The following is a 20,184-nucleotide window of genomic DNA, read 5'->3' as shown; positions in this document are numbered from 1 at the left end:
AGACTACAGTTTTAGAATTTGTAAATTGTCACACGAATTGACAAATGCCCTTGAGCGTATTATTTATTTTCTAAATCATTGTGCTTTGAACTGTAAATGGACACTTGATTATAAATAAAAATATGAGATTTAACAAACTCTGTATCTGAAAACTCTTCAGACGGTTTGGATTTGTTATTTTGTATGTATTCCTGTAGTCACGTGATATCGAATAGTTTACTAATTTTTTTTTATAGAACAACAAACGGGCGGGAGGCTCTGATGATCATCAAAACCGCCACCCATGGCCACTCTCAATGCCAGAGGACTGGCCTTTTAGGAAGGCACTTTGGGTCTATCAGTGGAGTAAGTAAATTGGTACGGTCTCTTGAAAGACGCTAAGTCGAATTGATTCGTAAATACTTTAGTTGGCAGCTGGTTCCACATAGTGCTCGGGAGCTCCATCCCAGAAGTAAAAACATGTGGGGCTGAATTTATGTTTTATACCCACAGTTGCAAGCGATAGCCCGGAGTAAAGTACCGTCTTGCCATGCTCAGCACATCAAGCTTCTAAAAGATAAAGATAATATATTGTGCCTTTGTTTTTATAAACGAGGCGGTAAATATCAAATTTCTCGATATACATTTAAATCGTAATCACAGAGTCAATCCGTCACTGCCTGAAACTTGTATATGGAACTATAAACAGTAGTTGAGTCTGTGTTTTAGGCTACTTTTAACTATAGTGCTTTTCATGAAAGAAGTCCCGCGGTGATTTTTGGAACTAAATTTGACAGGTCGGCAATGTTGTCATTCGTCGATGTTATCAAGTTCGTTTGTTGTGGTAGATTTTTGTGAATTTTTAACTAGCTTAGTGCATTTTAAAGATTGATTACAATGCCAAAAGTTGTAAAAAGTTCGGCTCGAGAAATTATATTAAAGGTGAAAGAGTTCTGTGAAGCGGAACATAAGAATCAAGGTGTTTTAATACCACTAAACAATGTTCGGAAGAGAGTTCCCGCCATAACAGGTACTTTTTAGAGTTGCCATTTAATAATTTTTTGCTGTATTGATGGGACTTTTATAATATAAATTCGTTTTTGCGACAAAATTGAACAAATACATAAAGTGATGAAACTAGGTAATTGAAATTAAAACATATATTATATATTACATAAGCATTATAAACTTAAAGTTATTATTATTTTTAATTGTTCATAATTTAATTGCAGGTGTGTCAGAGAAAACTGTAACAAGAATGTACTGTACTTCGAAAAAAATTGTAACCCAACAATTATGCAATAAAACTCTGAATAAAAAATTGTATTGCTTTTCTTTACCCTATTTTCTCATCTTTTCCCTTTAAGTATGTAGAACACCGCTAATATAAGTAGATAAAAATGTACTTTTTACATAACAGAAATATTTTTTCATCGAAGTATGCAGAAAATAATATTATTTGATAAATTACATCTGCCAAATGTAAATAAAACAGGTAAATTTTTTACTCATAAATGGCAACATTACGTCATGCGATTGCAGCGCCGCGTCTGGGGGACTTCTTTCATGAAAAGGACTATAATTTAAATTTTTGGCCTAAAGGTCTAGATACCAAGCCATAAACTCCAAAAAAAAATATAACTAATTTGAATTTTGCCGCGGTTTTCTTATGATACGAGAAGTAAACATATAAATTAACACCACTTTGGCTACATCAAGAGGGAAGTCACATGCAATGTACATGTAGTTTTATGTATTGTACCACAAATCCATTACTTCCCTCCCTCCATCACAATGCATTATCATTCAAAAAGCGATCTGCTGTACTCTCGTTCGGTTGTTTGCCTACCTTATCTACTGTTAATAAGTCTTGGCTTCTATTGCCAACAATCCTTGCAAATATTAAAATGCCACCAACTGGTTTTAATAAAACATTAGATCCGGTAATGGTCATGACTCACAGTTCGGTATCTCGACCTTACAATGCAAACCACGTTTTATTTAGTCCATTATAAAGCTATTTCTACTTTCTTGTTGACTCATTAATATTAAAACTATGTACATTGAGTAATAAAGCTTTAGTTCCATAATGTCCTTTTAAAACTATTTGCAAATGTTTCATATTTAATTTGTTTTCGGTTGCGAATTGTGCATGCATTTTTCATTACGTACTTCTTATACTTACTAGTATTTGATATACGTTAACAGCTGTTTAGAGCTGTAAAGATTGATTGTACATGCATACATTTTTGCTAAAGTTAAATATTCATTCAAAGACCTTACGATTACCAGGAAACAATGCTCGTGACGGGAGTTGAACCTTCACCCGCAACCTTTACGCCTCCACTAATTACGATAAATTGACCATTATATATTGGGTATATTGATCGAGCATTTTACGGACCATTAAATCTGTGGTTAACTTTATGAACTGGAAAGCTTAGGTTTATTCAATAAAACTATACCCACCCACCCACGAGAATGTAAGTGCGTGCTCCTATCTCACCATGCCTCCTGCTGATAGAGGACAAATCTTTGTTTTTAATTTATTTTATTATTAGATATTTATTACTTAAGATGTCATGTGGAACATGGTGTAATGGTTGCAGCTCCTTACAAACGTTGTATAAAACAAAAAACTTGGCGATAAATTTTTTTCATCAAAATTTCTTCTCTTCCGTTCTACGCCCTTGATTTGAGAACTGGCAGTACCTAAATTTAAAATTACAAGCATTTAATTTAAAAGCAATTTAATTTTTGACGTTCATAATTGTACATTGTCTTGATGAATAAATGATTTTTGACTTTTATAAAATCTTCAAAGAATGAAAGAAAATATGTAAGAGTCGGTTGGTCGGCTGTAATATAAATGTTACCAGATAAAGAATTCCGGAGCTCATTTCAAAAACTTTATTAATAATTTCAAGCAATCTAAATTAAACGAATTTCAAGATTAGATTAAATCCAAGTCAAATTATAACCATGCTAACGAAACTGCCATGAGTGCTAAGCAAGGTCTCATTTAATAGCTCTAGATTTTAAGTTATGACTCATGAACTAAATTGACTTTTTAATAGGCCACAGATACACAATTCTGATAACGGTGTGAAAGAAACCCCTTCCTATAAACTTAAAAATATGTTATATAGTATATTATATAGACACACACTCACATACACACACTGACACACACCCACTACACATAGACACACTTACGCACACACACATACCCCATGTGGTTTCCTTATAACTATATTTTTCTTATCGTTGCAGCCTATGTAATAATGATTGTTTATTCTCACAAAATTTTTCTTTTTAAGACCTGTCGATCCAAAGTGGTGGAGGCCTGATGACCTGTAACACAGGTACTCTTACCTTTAGCAGGCATTAGTCTCACACAAACTAGCATATTCCCTAAATAGAAGATAGACAATTATTTATATATGTATATAACTATCACTTGTTTTTATGTAGGTACGAAGTTTTCGTAAGAAAACCAAAAAGTCGTGGATCAAACGCAAATAGGGGATAGATTAGGTCATCAGCGGCAAAAAATTGTTCTACGGGAGATCTCTAAGGTCAACCCCTGCAGAGTTATGATTTATTTTGGTTTTTATATGAAAATAGACTTTTTTTTACTAATTCTTAATTAAATTCGAAAAAATCTACATCCTGTATCTTTTTCATAATATCCACTAGATTGGTACTGATGAGTTCTTGCTATTTATAGTTACCTACCTGTGACCACTACTGTGTGAATCGGACTAGATTCAAAAAATTGGACAGATGGCTGGAGGGTTATTATACCCTGTATAATATACATACATAGGTACGCAAAATATAGCTCTATAACATTTAATTTATGTTAACGCTAGAAACATATTATTTATTATTCAATCTAATTTTCAGGTAATTACATGATCGTTACATGAATTACGTGTCTATTCCTAATTAAACGATTATTCAATAGTGAATTTACTGCATTTAAGCGTCAATTAAATTAAGAATAGGATAGGAATGGCCGATTGGCAAGCTGCAGCGCAAGTCGAATGTGGCGTTTTCTGGTCTCGGTGGCAAAATCTCACTTTGGGTCTATCAGTGGAGTAAGTAAATTTAGGAGTTGCCCAAAGTTGAAAGGGGTTTTGCAAGGTATCGAATATTTAGGGTGTTTGTATGAGTGAATTCGCACTACAGTGAAAGTAAAAATAGATAGTAAATCAAATACACATTTCCGCGAAGATGCGGAATCGCTCAGTTCGCTGATTAAAGAAGGTTAATTCCATCAAGATTTACAGAATGAGGGAACATACATTTTTAATTGTAATATTATTTTGAGCTTTCTAAACACCATACTAAACATTATTTCCGCAAATTTTGTATAATTTTAGTTAAAAGCTTTGTTGTTTACATCGTATAGTTTATGTATGCCACAGATCCGGTTTCTTAATTCGTATTTTATTAGCTGAAAACATAATTACATGGAATTGTTTAGAATATCATAACTAGTCAAGCATTTAAATCATGCTTTCGAAAGATTTCATATAATGTTTATTTGTCTGCCTACGCATTTAACGAAATAAATGATCCGATACACGATAACACAGAATTGTAGTCACTGGTCAGGTCAAGGCAAATCAAGGTATTGTAAAGTGCTCTATTATAAATCAACGGCTTTCGACAAGCGTACGTATTAATAATATGTACATTGTACATGAAGCAAAACAATATGATTTATGTTTCTCAATTATAAATAGTCATGACTATATATCCAAGTTTTTTAAACTTAGACCGTACTATAAGTTTGTTAAAAAATTATTACCTGATAAAAAACACTTTCCAATTGTGATAAATAAAATTATTCCGAGGGATCTTCACGATACATCTAACAAATGGAAATAATTGAATAAGTTTTGTAATTTTTTTTTAAATATAATAATTTTACTATATAAAACAGTATTTTGTTAACTTAAACAAAGGTATTACGTTTAACAAGCACTACTTACTGTTAGATTGTGTATTTTTTATATTGTTTGTTATATACGACGGCTTAAGAACATTTGCAAAGAAAGTAAATTGTCAAAGTGACAATTAACGCATGACTGTAAACTAATAATATCCTGTTGATATAAATATAAAATATCTTCAGTTAACATTTGAACTTGAAAAGTGGATGGCATTTTATTTCCGTTAAATAATTATAACATGAATTAATGGGTAATTAAGAACGACATAGGATGTAGAACAGGTTTACATAAACCTTGATGTCATGAATGACATTCAAAATTCGAGAAAAAAAATTATAGTAGGTACTTATTTCTCCAATGTGAACATTTTGGACATTAGTGTATTCTATACATCCTACTATGATTTTTCAAGGTAATAACGAATGTTTTAATAAAAAATTCATGTTATTAACCATACCTTAACAGGAACTTTTTTGTCAAATTAATAACATCATGCTTTAGTTTCTTGACGTCAATCAATTATAATACAACAATTTAAAGCAAATAGGTCAATAGATTACACCTATTAATAATAAAAAATATTCATTCTTTTCTTGCCTCTCTACTAAAGTACTAAATAACTTGATCTAATCCGAATTTGATTGCACAATAATTGTTTTCAGAGAGCACAGGTGGCTGACAATAACTATTTCATATAAATCAATACATTTGGTTTTTGATTGTAATTATGTCGTTGCACAACAACAAAACTTTTTAGGCAAAGGTTTCTAAGAGTTGATAAGCTTTATTGTTAACATTAATATTCACATTCTGGTTGGGTCTTTACATATTTTAAATATATAAGTCTTAGGATAATCATTACGACAAAGAGAAAACACGTTCCCCCTACGAGATTCGCCAACTGCGCCAGGTATACATTCTTCGCGCCATTACGTGTTTTCATATAAATAGCTCTTTTCAATCGAGCCATTTTAGTTTCTTTTTTAAAAAACATCTGTGTTTATTATTTTTCGGTCATTCTGCAAAAAAATATGAACCACGTATTTCTAATGGAACTACCAAATTAAAGATAAATGTACAGACATTAGGGTAGAGACATTTCTGTTGTTTATTTGATATTTTTCTTCTGAAGTACCTGTATCACAAACCGAAACTCTAATTGTTACGGATGTAAAATATATAAAAAAAAATGTTTATTATGAAACATAATGTACAGGTATCACTTATTCCACGTCATTAAATTTGAATCTGTAGGCATCCCTACTGATCGGCAATGAAGACAGAGGGTGTAGGCCGAGAGAAAAAGCCGGCGTAAAAACCCTCTCGGTACTCTTTTAAAATAGAAAATTATCAAACAACACTTATTTTAAAACAAATATCGCAAATTAATTAGAAGTAGCCTGTCTAGCACTAGTCCCAGGCCCTTTTAAAAACTAGATAATCGTTAACTTTATAGTAAGCCTTTTTACACAGCTTTTCTTTAATACATTTCTTAAATTTATCAAAAGGCAGAGATAAAAGAGCCTCTAGGATTTTATTAAAAAAGAGTATCCCTTTTCCCAAAAAAGAATTACTAACTTTAGATAGTCTAGTTCGGGGAAATTGCAACCTGCGTTTGTTCCGAGTATTGTATATTTCACACATTTTTATGCATGAAATATTAAGCTGTATTCCTATTCCCTAACACACATAGCACGACTCTCAAATGACCGGAAATGCCAGAGCTGATATTCATCCTCACTCCAGAATAAACACAGTAAATCTCTCTGCGAATTCCATTATAATATTTCGTGGTTTAAATTACCTGATTAAGTTCCTTCTGGCTTCGTATACAACAAGTATAGGGAACGAAAAATAACTATAGTTACGACCAAAGCTCCGATGGATGCTACGATGTTAAGAAAGTCTATTTCGTAACTCCAAGTGCCTGATTTACTAGAATTTTTAGAGCCTTTTTGGTATCTTTTTACCTTCGACAATGTTTTGGCATAGGCCGCGCGGGCGAAATTTTTTGGCGGACCGCTAGCTTTGTCATTCATCCTTTAATTGTATTCAGTTCCTAAGAAATATTTACCTATACATGATTTAACTGAATTTATGGATTGTTTTCTTGAGTTTTAGTTTAAACTATGGCATTTTGTTATATTGATTAAAGGGAATCTACAGTAAATAAACGTGATGTGTGTTTGAAAGATGTTAACGTCATAATAAACGACAACAGACTTATTTTTTTTTCAGGTTCTTCTTAATGAGGTTTTAGTAATAATCAACTAAAATAATTCTTTATCAAATAGACATTCTGGTAAGTGTAGTAAGTATTACTTTATTTATGGAAAGTTGTGGCTGCCACCTAAATAAATAACGAAGCAATCAAGATACCGTGGTCCTTAATAACAAAATAATGATTTCGCTGGACATCAAACCTAGGGTCAGGGTTATTGGCTATATGCATTAATAATCCCCAGTGGCAGATCATAATCGCTAACACACGTAGATACTTTATAATCTTGTGATATTAATAATAGCATTAAGACACTGTTACATTTAAACACGTTTCTAATACAATCTTTTTTGGGTATCTGTGTGCCCTTTTTTGTCAAATGCCTCTTCCAAATCCCGCCATTTCTCTCTGACTGCGCCACTCTCTGCCATATACCATCTGCTGTTTCTTTAAGTTGTCTTCCTCTTTTTCGTTTACCTTGGGCACCAGTTTAGTACTTTTTTTCTCCACTTTTCTGTTCCTCTTGCCATGTGACCTGTCAATTTCCACTTTAGTTTATTCATTTTTATTGTAACATCTGTTACCCTTAGTCGCTTTTATTAAAGCTGTATTCATTGTTTTGTCTATTCTTTTCTTACTTATCATACATCGTTCTATCGATCTTTGACACACCTGTTGTATTATATGCAAGTTTGAGATCCATATCCATATGTATGTACTTTATAAGCTTAATTCTTAAATCTTTAATAATTAATATACAGGCTATAATATATAATAGCGATAACATTCAACCCTTCATTCGACAGACTATATGCGATTTTTATTTTTTATCTGTACACCTACAGAGTAAAGCATTTACGTCGGTGTGTTTTGTAAGATAAGTGAAAATATATGGGCATTGTCTCAGCCGACTAGATCTAGTGTGGGCGTTCATGTTCAAATGTAAAATTATCTTGATGGTACGGTCAGAGAATTTCAAACATTTTTAAGTATTAGGACAGAGATCGTAAATGAAATGTGACAACTCACATCAATACAGTTGTGTAATTATAGTACGATAGTAGAGTAGAGACTTATGTCCGCAGTTTTTTCTGGTCTACCAGGTCTTGGACGCAGATTTTCATTCTGTATCTAAGACATATTAGTTGTCGTAACGGCGTTTTCCTTTAACGTACTAACTGCCCATATAATTTTTTATATGTTATAATGACCGACGACGAATTGACGACTCATTGGTCTAGTGGTTAGTACCCTTGACTGTGAATCTATGGGTCCCGGGTTCGATCCCCGGCTGAGACGAACATCGATGTGATGAGCATTTGGTGTTGTGCTTAGGTCTTGGGTGTTTAAATATGTATTTATATGTCTATTTATCTATAATATGTATGTATATCCGTTGCCGAGTACCCATAACACAAGCTTCACCAGCTTAGCAAGGGACTAGGTCAATTGGTGTGAATTGTCTTTAAAAAAAAAATATGACCACCTTAAGGTTGGGAACTAACTGCTATCTCGGATAAACCAGCTTATCTATTCTTACGAGTAAAAAAGAAGGTTAGCTAATATTGTTTCGATTTTGAAATAAAGACTTAATCTTTGCTACAATAACATGCAATTCTCAAAGAAAGTGATTTTACTCGGATTACTTACAGTCCTTGACATACCTGGACCTTCCACATATTGAAGCAATACTTACAGCTCAACCAAATTGACTTTTACTGTTATAACATAAGGGCTATAACTCTATACATATATATTATTTGTAATTCAAGCCGTACTAAAGTTATTCGTCTCGGTATCTGTATCGTAACTTAGTCGCGGGCTGAATTATTCAGTGGTGTTGCCTTGGTTGAGTACTTTGACATCTGTCATCGATGTTGCTAATTTAGGATTTGCAATAAGTGGCAACTTTTTATTTATGTAATAGGAGGCAAATGGGCATGAGGCTCATATGATGGTAAGTGATACCTCACATGGACATTACCAGAAGGCTCGCAAGTGCGTTGCCGGCATTTTAAGAATTGGTACGCTCGTTTCTTGAAGGACCCTAAGAATTGGTTTGGAAATACTTCAGTGGGCAGCTGGGTTCCACATTGTGCGCGGCAAAAACTGCCTTAAGAAACGCTCAGTTGTGGAACGACGGACGACGAGGTGATACGGATGGTATTTTGTATTTTGCCTTAACGGCAACTGCGCTCATGAAGAAAACTTTGTTTGGGTTACAGGTTGCAATGTACACAACTCAGTTTTGACTGTGTAGATGTGGTTGAATCTTTCTGAGTAAATTTCTTTACCGGTAATAAAAGTGAATTACTTTATAAAAATTATTTAACCAACTTTTTATATAGCAAACGAGAGGTACCTGATATTAAGAGATACGGTCCATGGATACTTACATGCCAGAAGGCTCACAAGTGCATTGGCAACCTTATAAAAACTGGTACGCTTTTTTTGAGGGACCTAAATCGAATTGGTTCAGAAATACTTCAATGTGCAGCTTCAAGTATGTTACTGCATGCATCATACAGCTACATATGCTGCTGCTTCAGTGCTTTTAAAAAATCGTGGTCGAAAGACCAAATTAAGTTGACAGTCCAAAAATAACTTTTTCGTTAAAACATTAAGTCATTGTTTGTTTAATTTGTAATTTCAGTTTTTTCTATTTATTGATTTACTTAATTGACTTTTATTAGTAATCAAAACAATAAAATATACAGTATTTACAATTTTTTATTATTATTTTAACTTTTTATTAATTACTACGATGACGCAGTGAACTTCGTATCATCTAAGTACGTATATTTTTTGTCAAAACTTGTGACAATTTTTTATTTCTAAAATAACAAAACACATAATATTTCCCAGCTAAAAATAGTTTTTATTGGAAAATTCAATTGTGGTTTTTCGAATGTTTCCTTTTATGTATATATACAGGTTAATTCTTAATTGACTTATGTTTTCTGTTTCGTATATTATGTTTAAAAATGTCACCGGTTTTGGCTTCGTTTATTGTCTAATTGTTTTTTATTTATAATATATGTAGCTATATAAAAATTATAATATTATGTCAATATCAATATTTTTTTAACTATTCCTGGCCTTTATATCGTTAGGTTTACTATCCTTATCTTATTTCTCACGCTCGAAGGTTTTTTCCATAAGACACGACCGTAACAAATCTACGCTATGTCGTGACAAAGTATTTGTTAATTAATATTATTATAGTTGACTTTTACATTTAAGTTTTATTATATTAGTGCCGGTCATTCATAGACCACCAAGAACGACCACACGAGGTGTTGAAGGGCGTAAATTATTTGCCTCGATTCTCTCTATCTTGTCTTGTCTCTTCTTTTGGAAATATATCCTTGCCTATACAATATCCGTCGGTTGTTATTATACTATAAATAATTGGCTAATTAAAGGAGTGGCGGAAAGTTCTTACCAGTTCTTCTCGTCCGTTCCATGCCCTTGATTTGAAAACTGGCATATAATGTCAAGTTATATACACTTGATTGTTTTTAAGTTCATAAGTAACCACCCGTAGTTTTAGACGGATTTAAGAGCGTGAGAAATAAGAAATTATATTGATTTAGCCCAACAACATTTATATCGACATATTCTGTCACAATATTAATAAATTCATCAGTGTCATTAAAGACATCCTCCATCGTAGGTTAAGTGCTGACCCTTGTGGCCCTGGTTGCTATACCTAAATGACTTGACCCACCCTCATCGTTAAACTGGTGTCGAGGAAGTTCTTATTTTTTCTTATTTTTTTACTATGTTACCTTTAATAGTCATGAGCTTTTTCATTATTGTAACATTAATTTTGCAGTGTGCACATAGTCTTACGTTAGAATCCAGTTCAAATCTCTTAGTTCTAAGTTTATTTTTGTAAAGATTGTAATGTGTTTTGTGCATCAAATAAATAAAATATCGCTTAATAAGATTTAGATTACAGCGAACATCAGCCTGTCACGTCAGTTATATAAACTAGAAGCATTGGTTAGTTCTCTCTTCAGCCCTCCACTCAGAACCTTTTTATTTCCCACCGCTAATTGCGGTAGTATTGTCCAATGACGTACAAAATTGACAGCGGACAGACAGCCGGACGTGAGCCGACCTTGCATTGTCGATGTTGATTCGCGCAGATTGTTAAGATATCAGGCATGCGCAGAACAATCTTGGAAAGCAAAGTATTTAAGGTATTTTTAATAGTTTAAGAGTATTTCACTTATGCAGACATTTTGCGGCATATGAAGTTTCAGATATGCTCCTTTTATGTATAATACAAGGTCCAGATTGTGAAGCAATTATACAGATAGTATGAGTACTATGTGGACTTTTGTAGAAAACAATTACAAGTACTTAAAAGTATAGTATATATTATATAGTTGTTTTGCTAGAACACAAAAAGGGCAAAAGTTTTAACTTCTTTCAGATATTTAATTTCTTCTATCATAGCTTTTCTTAACCTCTATTTAAGTGATCTGGATTAAGCTACAGTCTGGGTGTCAGTTCTCGTGGGTGAAGCAAGACTAGTGTAAGAGGCGAGAAGAATGTAGGCTTACCCGTTCTATCGCATCTTGATATTTTCTAAATTAAAGTATACTTAAATAAATATGTTTCTACTATCTGCATTTCTTGTAATTGGATATTTCCAATTGAGACGGACAAAGTGCCAGAACGTGCTAGCTTTTTAGAGTTTAAGCCAAATAATAGTCGTTCATCTTAGCTTATTATGTATTATTTTAAAATCAAATTAAGCTTGTCTATATAAGACAGCAATAACTTAATATAAAAGATCTGTTGAGTGCCCATTTGATTGAAAAAGATAAAAGTTATATGTCCTTGACATGTCACAGTTCGAAAGTGAAATAAATGTAACAATGGACGTGCGAGTAGAACCTTACATCCGGTTAATCTATATAAGAGAATATCTTCTGGAAGGAAAGATAATAGACTTTCTTTATTGCTCCTTTAAATTGACATAACTTTTGAAACCTCGCCTATAGTCTATAGTCGCCTATTCCCTGCATATGTCAATGTACACATATTAATAAGAACCAAATATAGTTTAGTTATTATATTTTTTAGGGTTACTATCATTGTATTCTTCGTGTGTATAATTATTTTGCCGTACATAAATTGTATATTAATGTTATGTTAGATTATCTGTAATGTCTCTTTAAATTATATAATATTATAAGAACCATAAAAACATTAATACATATTTAGATTCCCCATGTTTAGAATGCTTACTTCAGCATTGATCATCAAAATTCTTTCACACATACATTTCCTTTACATGCGTAAAAAGATAATTTTATTTATTATTTATTTATAAAAGCTTGCCAACATTCGGCACACTGATACGAGAAAAACAAAATATAATTTTTAAAGTGACTTATAAGCAAAGATAACAATTAAAAAAAAATACTAAACGAAGATTCATTTCAAATTGTGACCAACTGTAGATATGCAGACGTAGCGCGTTTATCAGAACGCTCAATCTAGATATCTTCTGAAAGAAGGGACAATCAACTTGTTAAATATTTTAAATGCAAACGATATATCAATTAATTTTCTAGGTTTTTCCAATGGCAACATCTTAAAATGCACTGGCCTGATTTCGTATGTTGCGATCACTTTTTTCGAGACATGTACCACAGGAGAAAAGTACATGCAACAGTAATCTTTTTTTGAAGCGCTCGACCGCACATTTTATAAAAGTGACTTGAGATGTTTATTTAAAATAGCAATAAGGTTTCTATTTTTAATATACAATGATTTTGCACATTCATACAAGATCGCGCATAAAAAAAGGACGAAACTTTTCCACCCAGGCCTTTATTGTTGGCGTTTTATTTAAAAAATACATTGTTTTTACAATGTTATTATGTGTATTGTATGCGTCATTAGATTGTGCATGATTTGAATAAAGTTTTGCTTGTCAGAATAGCGAAATGTTGTAATAGTTCGGTTAAAATTGTTGGTAACCTATACAAATCCAGTAATCTATCGAAGTACATGTTCAATTCAACTAAATTAAAGTTAGATCCCAAAACTCCACGCTTTTATAGAAACCAGGCGCTTAGTCACTTGCCCTTGCAGCCTTGCGATTCTGTAACTCACTTACTGATAAACAATAAACTACAAGCTCCCTCCTTATCAGAATGCCAAATCATAAAATGACTGCTTCACGACTGATTTGAGCGCGACCACCGCTGCGAAAACCGCTGTGTGAGTTCGAAAAGTGAGTTACAGAATCGCAAGGCAGTAAGCAAATGTAGTCTACGACACCAATACGTCGTTTCGTATAGTTCTGTTTAATCAAGAATCATGGACCTTATATCCCATGCAACGAATGCAATCATACTTAACAATAAATCGCCATTGTAACACATTTTATGCGTAGAAGTTTTAATTGAAGGTGAAGGCTAGTATCAATCTTATAAAAACAATAAAAGCTTACCTGTTTCATTGCACGCGATACATTTAGTGTAAAACTCTTTAAAAAAATACTTATAGCAGATGAAAACTATATTACTTTAAATGTCAAAAGGAAAACGTTTGTGCTTGCTTGTGTTTGCATATTCGTAAGAAATGGGTTTTCTTTAAGCAGTCTTTGCCTTTTAAACTGAAAAAAGGCGAAAAATATAAGTATATTATTTGATAAAAGACTATAAGAAGTAATTTAGTATTTTTATTAAATAATATAATTTAATTGCTGAACTAAAAATAATTTTAACTGCATATTGTAAAAACAAGTAGTCCGTGGATGAATTAAATTGTATGTCACTTAGACGAATAATAAATAAATTTTCAACAAGTCTCAGTGATTACAAATATAATGTGCTTTTCAAATAAGTTATCAGGTATCTTTAAGATACAATCGTCCTGACGTTATCTACACTGCAATGCTATACATTGCCTAACCGACGAATCATTGAAATCAAAGGCAACGTTGTATTGTTCAATGAATAATGTATGACATTGTTCCGTAATGATGCCAAAACAGGGTTGACCGGGTTAACTTGTTCTAAATAGTGGTCAAACGTAACACCTTAAAAATTCACGTTTCGAATTACGAGTAGATTGGAACTTTTTGGGAGCTAAAACAATCCCAATGCTCTTTTGATTGTAAAGGAACATTATAATTCGTAGTTGATACTAACCAATATTATTAAACTGTAATTAGTAATAATTTGATGTATTGTTCAGAGTGCGCTGAAAAATTATTGCTGACTTTTATCTATGGGTCGTCTGTTTAAACTTCTAAAGGGACTTTTAAGGAGTTTGGGGACCGAGGCGGAAAGTACTGTATACCAATATACCCTCTCATTTATTTTCATAGAGGGCAATCTTCAATTTCTGATCCGTCCTCTGAACGTTTGGTTGAATAATAAGATTGGTATCTCAATCCATGGATTGAATATTGGGTTTTTCTTTAAAAATAGATTAAACTTTCGGACTAAGATAGTTAAAATTGGATTGAGATTGCATATTAACACGTTCACTGCGTAACAGGCCGATATCAGCCTGCCGCGGTATTTCCGCTGGTGCGGACGAAGAAATCTATGTCCCTCTCGCTGGTGCGTAACGATTATCTCAGGTGTTTGTAAAAATTCGACAGGGACAAATATATATTTCATCTTGCGGTCAAAATTGTAGGTTTTCCCCATCAAAACATAACGGCAGGCTTTTATCGACCTACCACGCACTGACGCTGCTTTGCATCCGCTGAGTGCGGCAGTGGGCCTATTTCAGCCCGCCCACCCAACAGGCAGCTGGCGACCCGATACCGCACAGAGCGCGCGCCCGACCAGTTAGTGTTGTGCTATCTAACTGATCTAACATAGCGTTCGATATTATCAACCATGGCAAGCAATACAAGAAAAATACAAATTTAGGAAAATAGAGTAATTCGCCTTGCAGTTATTGACAGTGATAGTGACAGCAGTGAAGAAATATTTTCCACTAAGAAAAATAAAAAGTATTTCTGTTTCCAAGACAGGCATACATAAGTAAATAAATAAATTTTTCAGTTCCTTTAGTAGTAAATGTAAATTTACGATTAATTTAACTTGACGATTCAAAAGTGTACTTGGTTACCCACTTGAATAAAGATATTTTGAGATTGAGTTTGAGTTGAGTTTACGATAATTCTGTTTTATTTTCGATATTTCTCTGTCCCATCACTACTAAAAATATATTCTAGTGCGGTTCAGGTCGATATCGGCCTGCCGCTTTTCCTGCTTTATTTCTCATTTCCTGTTTGCCAGATCCCGGGGCGAATCAAACCTAAGGTAGTTGGGTTCAAGGTCATTCTAACAATATAAAAAAAAAAGTATACGTTATGTTTCCACAAAGTTATAGCAATTTAATCTATCCTAGTGCTGTTGGGTCTAGAAAGACCTGCCACGCACCGGCGGAAATATCATTGGGGGCGCATTTTGGCCCGCCGCCGCACCTGATGAAACATTATTATTTTACTTGCCGCAGTGAACGTGTTAATTTTGGCCGTTAGCGAACAGGCTGGTAAAAATTCTTATCTTATGCTCATCCGCAATAATTGTTAATGTGTTTATTTATTCCAGCACCGGAAGCTATATTTCCTAGACTCAAAATTGCGCATTGCAAATTAATTTAGCTACGACATTGCGAGAGATATTGTATATGAAATTTTCTTGGAAGCTAAACAAATTTAGGTACCACTGCTACAGATATAATAGAATCATATACCATAATTTTCGAAAAGTTTGAAGATCGTAATATATTTTAATGAGAACAGTCTTCAGTATATTTTATCCTGTTGAATAAAAGGAATTGTTGTAATTACACGCCATTATGTGTGGCAGAATATGCGAACTTTAGATTGTACCACCATAAGATTATGTACCATATTCTTGCTTATAAATTATTATATTTATTACAATTTGTGTCTAGAAAGGTGGCTTATTTTAATGCTAACAAAAATAGCAAGCTCAAAAAATGTTTGACGAAAATATCTTACGTTTAAAGAAACGATAGCCCATGGATTAACTAGATCTCGGATTTCTATCAAGGTCAAATGAAAACGTATTTTTTTAAAGATAATTCAGAATAAAATATTAGAGATTGACGCGCAATGATACAACCAAGGTTTTTGAAACTCTAGACGGATATCAATAATTTGGGATTATCGAAGTAGGAAGTATTAGATCCAGATCAAGCGAGCCTTTTCAGTGGAAACTCAAACGTAATTAATATAATAATAGTTTGGGGGGGCGGGTATAAAGCCCGCGCGGGACCTCGGGCGCCATTCGCCGCGCGATATCCCGCGCATGTGTACGCGTGTGACATTTGACAGTGACAGTTAACCTACAAAATGACCGCCAAAATTTACGTAAGTGTCAAAATAATTGTGCATAGAATTTCGGTTTGAGAACGCACCCAGGATATTCGGATGTGATTTTTGTGTTTGTGTCAATAATTGTGATTGTTGATTGTGAGAGGTGGTTCTTAACCGCATTTCTATGTCCATTGTCGCATGTGAATGAATGAAATGAAACCCTTGTTAAATATTATCAGTTGCCTATATATATCTATACTTCATAGAAAATAAAATAATATTAATTAAGAATTTTCTTCGTGTAATAATATATGTTTTATAGATTCCTAAAAATAGAAAGGTCATAAATGCAGGTCGCAGGTTCGTCTAATAAGACCTTTATCGAGTTAAGCAGCACCTTGTTGATCTTAGGTCGTGTGAAGCAATACTGGTATTTTATACATTGTATTACTGAAATACTTTATACCACAGTTTTACATGTTATTCCTACATCAACTAATTTAGAAATCATAGGAATTCAGACCCTTACTGTTTGCTATTACACAACTCAAACTTGACTAAATAAATTCTAGAAAGTTCCTGTCAACTATAAAGAACAAAAATGTGTTGTTATAATTAGATTCCTGCAATACATTTTTATAAAAATATAGAAAACTATAATGATATCGTTTGTATGAACAAATCTTCAGTTTTCACCACAAAAGAGAATTTCGAATTTTATTTGGAAAACTTTAAAAACCACTTTATATGTTATATTTAATTACATATCCTCGTTTATCCGGATATATAAAAGTCATGTTTATTTAATTCCTCGATATACGGAATTATATGTTAAATAAAACATAAGTGTATGGCATTAGAAGTAATTTCTCTTTCGACGACGAAAGTGAAACCAGCGGAAACGTAACGCCGGACCGCGGACCAAATATTGATAACTTGTTTATAAACATCGATAATAATGCGCTTGCGCACCTTCCTGATACATTTATGTAATATTTTAATATAGAGTTAGACATTTATAAGTATAGGTACTGTATTCGTTTATTGAATTCGAATTTTGTTACGGAAGCTTTGACATATAAGAACTCATAAAAGTACAAAAGCTTAGTAGAAAGTCATTCATATCATGAGAAAAAAAAGTTAATTTTCATAAAGTTAATTTAATATGAATAATATGAAGTGGACAGTAGTCGACGGCGTGTGTCAGGCACAGGAGGCTAAACACCTACTTATCTATTAGGAAAAATATATTATTGCGAAACATATACAGAAATCTGAGGCCCAGGCCTAAAAGATAGCGCCACTGGTTTTAATAGTTAGTACATCAGTACTTTATTTCTATTTAAAATTGAAGTTATTTTTACGAATCGTTTTGTTTTAAAAAAAGAATTTAAGCTGTTATTCATAGAATATTTACTCCGAAAACCGATAAAAAGTAATTGGTGCGGGCAGAATTGAAAGTTCAGAAATCGGAAAAACAAGGCCACATTTTCTGCAGGCTTTTTTAATTAATATTACGAAGATGCGGTTAATTATAAAATGTATTGACTAATACAAGTATTCGTTAAGATTCAAGGACCTAAAGAATTTCAAGTAATGAGCAAAATATTGTGTAAAAATGCCTCGTGTCATTTATGTATATATATGATATATGAAATAAAAAAATAGTATAATAATAATAATATAGCGGCCTAATCGATACCAAGCAATCCCTTCCCATCAATTAAGTCTATCGTAAAGGACATGAAGTTTAAAACTATATAAAAATAATATAAACACTATTTAATATTTACACTCTGATGCAGACAACTTTTATTTAAAAAATCTGTGGCGTGACAACCTTTTAGGTCTGCGTTTTAGATTTTTGTATCTGTTTCGTATAATTTGTTTTTTTTCATAGACAAGTACTTGATCTTCTAAACCAATGTTGTCAATGATTGAGACATGATTTATCTTTCACCATACAAGCGAATGTCAAATGCACATAGACAGAATAACAAACACTTCAGGGGTGGAAGTCACACGGTAACGCTGACTGTTTCACAACTTGTGTAAGAGGAAACTATTAACTCAATGTATTAAAATAAATCTTGAAAGACAGGAGTTGCATAATTTTAAAAATATTTTACAGAAAGTAAAACTGCAACAGATGGTCAGTGGCCTTAACATGTATAATAGTCAGCCTAATCGTGGGTATTAAAATTAAGCAGTGCCAGCTTTTACATAATTAATAGGTACTCTAACGCCCAATCTCAATAACTTATGTTAAACCACTCCGCAAATATAATTTACTTGCATCGGAACTTTTAGATTTTTTGATTATGTCACATTTGCGTAATAGGAAATGGCTGCCGAAACATGAAAATTACTTACCCTAAATTTTTATTTTAAATTCACTTTCTATTGAAATATTAAAAACATAAAAGGATTAAAAAAAGTGTATATGTAATCGGTAACATAGGAAACAGGATATTTATATTATATATTCATAGTAAAAGCTATAGAAATTGAGCTTTACAGTGTGGGCGTGGGACCAAAATCGGTTGAAATATAGAGCTATTACAGTGTTGATTCTACAATTTATGGTGCAATTCGATAGACTTGAATGATTTTCTATTATGTGTTATCTATTTTATTGCTTCAGATTATGAATCTATTCAAAGATACGTTTGTAATTGTTTTTAAGTTTCGTTTGCTATTATACATTTTCTTTATTAGTATTTTATCTACTATTGAAAAAGATTTCCTGGTTTTTAGTAAGTACCTATTCTTCGTTGGGGCTGCTTGAACGATGATTAACTAAAAGTGTACTTTTATTCTTATTATTAAAATGTTGTGCAATTGTCAACAAATATTTTTTTAACGTTCATACAGACTTAATATCATAAGTATAACAGTGATACGTGGGTCAGTTTATCAAGTATTTGGCTTCTTTAACGGTTATAACTATGAGCTATTAAAGTGTGAACAGTGCTGGCCTAGTGGTTTCAACGTGCAACTCTCAACCTTGGGTTCGTAGGTTCAATCCCCGGAAGCGAACCAATGGTATTTCTATCTGCGCATTTAATACTCGGTCGTACAGTGAAAGAAAACATTGTGAGGAAACCGGCATGCCTTCGACCCAAAAAAAGTCAACGGTGTGTGTCAGACAACGAAGGTAGATACAGAAATCTGAGACCCAGACTTAAAAGATTGTAGCGCCATTTGTATATTACATAGGTACATTATAACTTATTAAGGAACCTCCAAAGCATAATTTAAAGGATTTATTTGCGTGGTGCAAGCGATTAAAAATTAATAAATATATCCTTTATTTACCTTCAAATTGGTATGGATGAATTAAAAATAGGACAATCAGCCATATATTAAACTAGCATGTCTAATTAAAAGTAATTAAATCTATGTCACATTCTACGTTAGTATCTCAAAGCTTAAAATTTAAGAACTTCCTTACATTGTAGAGAAGCATCGTGCCTTAAATTGCAAATAAACTTCAAAAATAATTGAATTAGTCTATTAAAGATTTAATATAGCAAGGAAATGCTCCCAGCACCAAAGTAAACTGCCACAGTGACAAATTTTTAATTATTATTATTACTATGTAGGGTAAGAATATTGTTAATACTGTATATTAGTCTACTCTAAACTGTCTTTAATTATACAACTGTTAATTAACATTGAAA

At 32.7% G+C, this 20,184-nt stretch overlaps 1 protein-coding gene across 1 annotated transcript in view; it reads left to right on the top strand.

The window, feature by feature from the left end:
* The first annotated feature begins 16,452 nt into the window (after positions 1-16,452).
* Positions 16,453-20,184, top strand: part of LOC125050970 (proteoglycan 4-like) — a 31,031-nt gene continuing 27,299 nt past the window's right edge. Inside the window, exon 1 of the mRNA XM_047651072.1 lies at positions 16,453-16,555. Within this exon, the coding sequence (XP_047507028.1) occupies positions 16,538-16,555 (18 nt within the window). The 5' untranslated portion in view covers positions 16,453-16,537. The remainder of the gene's footprint in view (positions 16,556-20,184) is intronic.

This window comes from Pieris napi, chromosome 7 (genome assembly GCF_905475465.1).
Source record: "Pieris napi chromosome 7, ilPieNapi1.2, whole genome shotgun sequence".
NCBI classification, from domain to species: domain Eukaryota; kingdom Metazoa; phylum Arthropoda; class Insecta; order Lepidoptera; family Pieridae; genus Pieris; species Pieris napi.
This window is presented reverse-complemented; position numbering and strand designations above follow the sequence as displayed.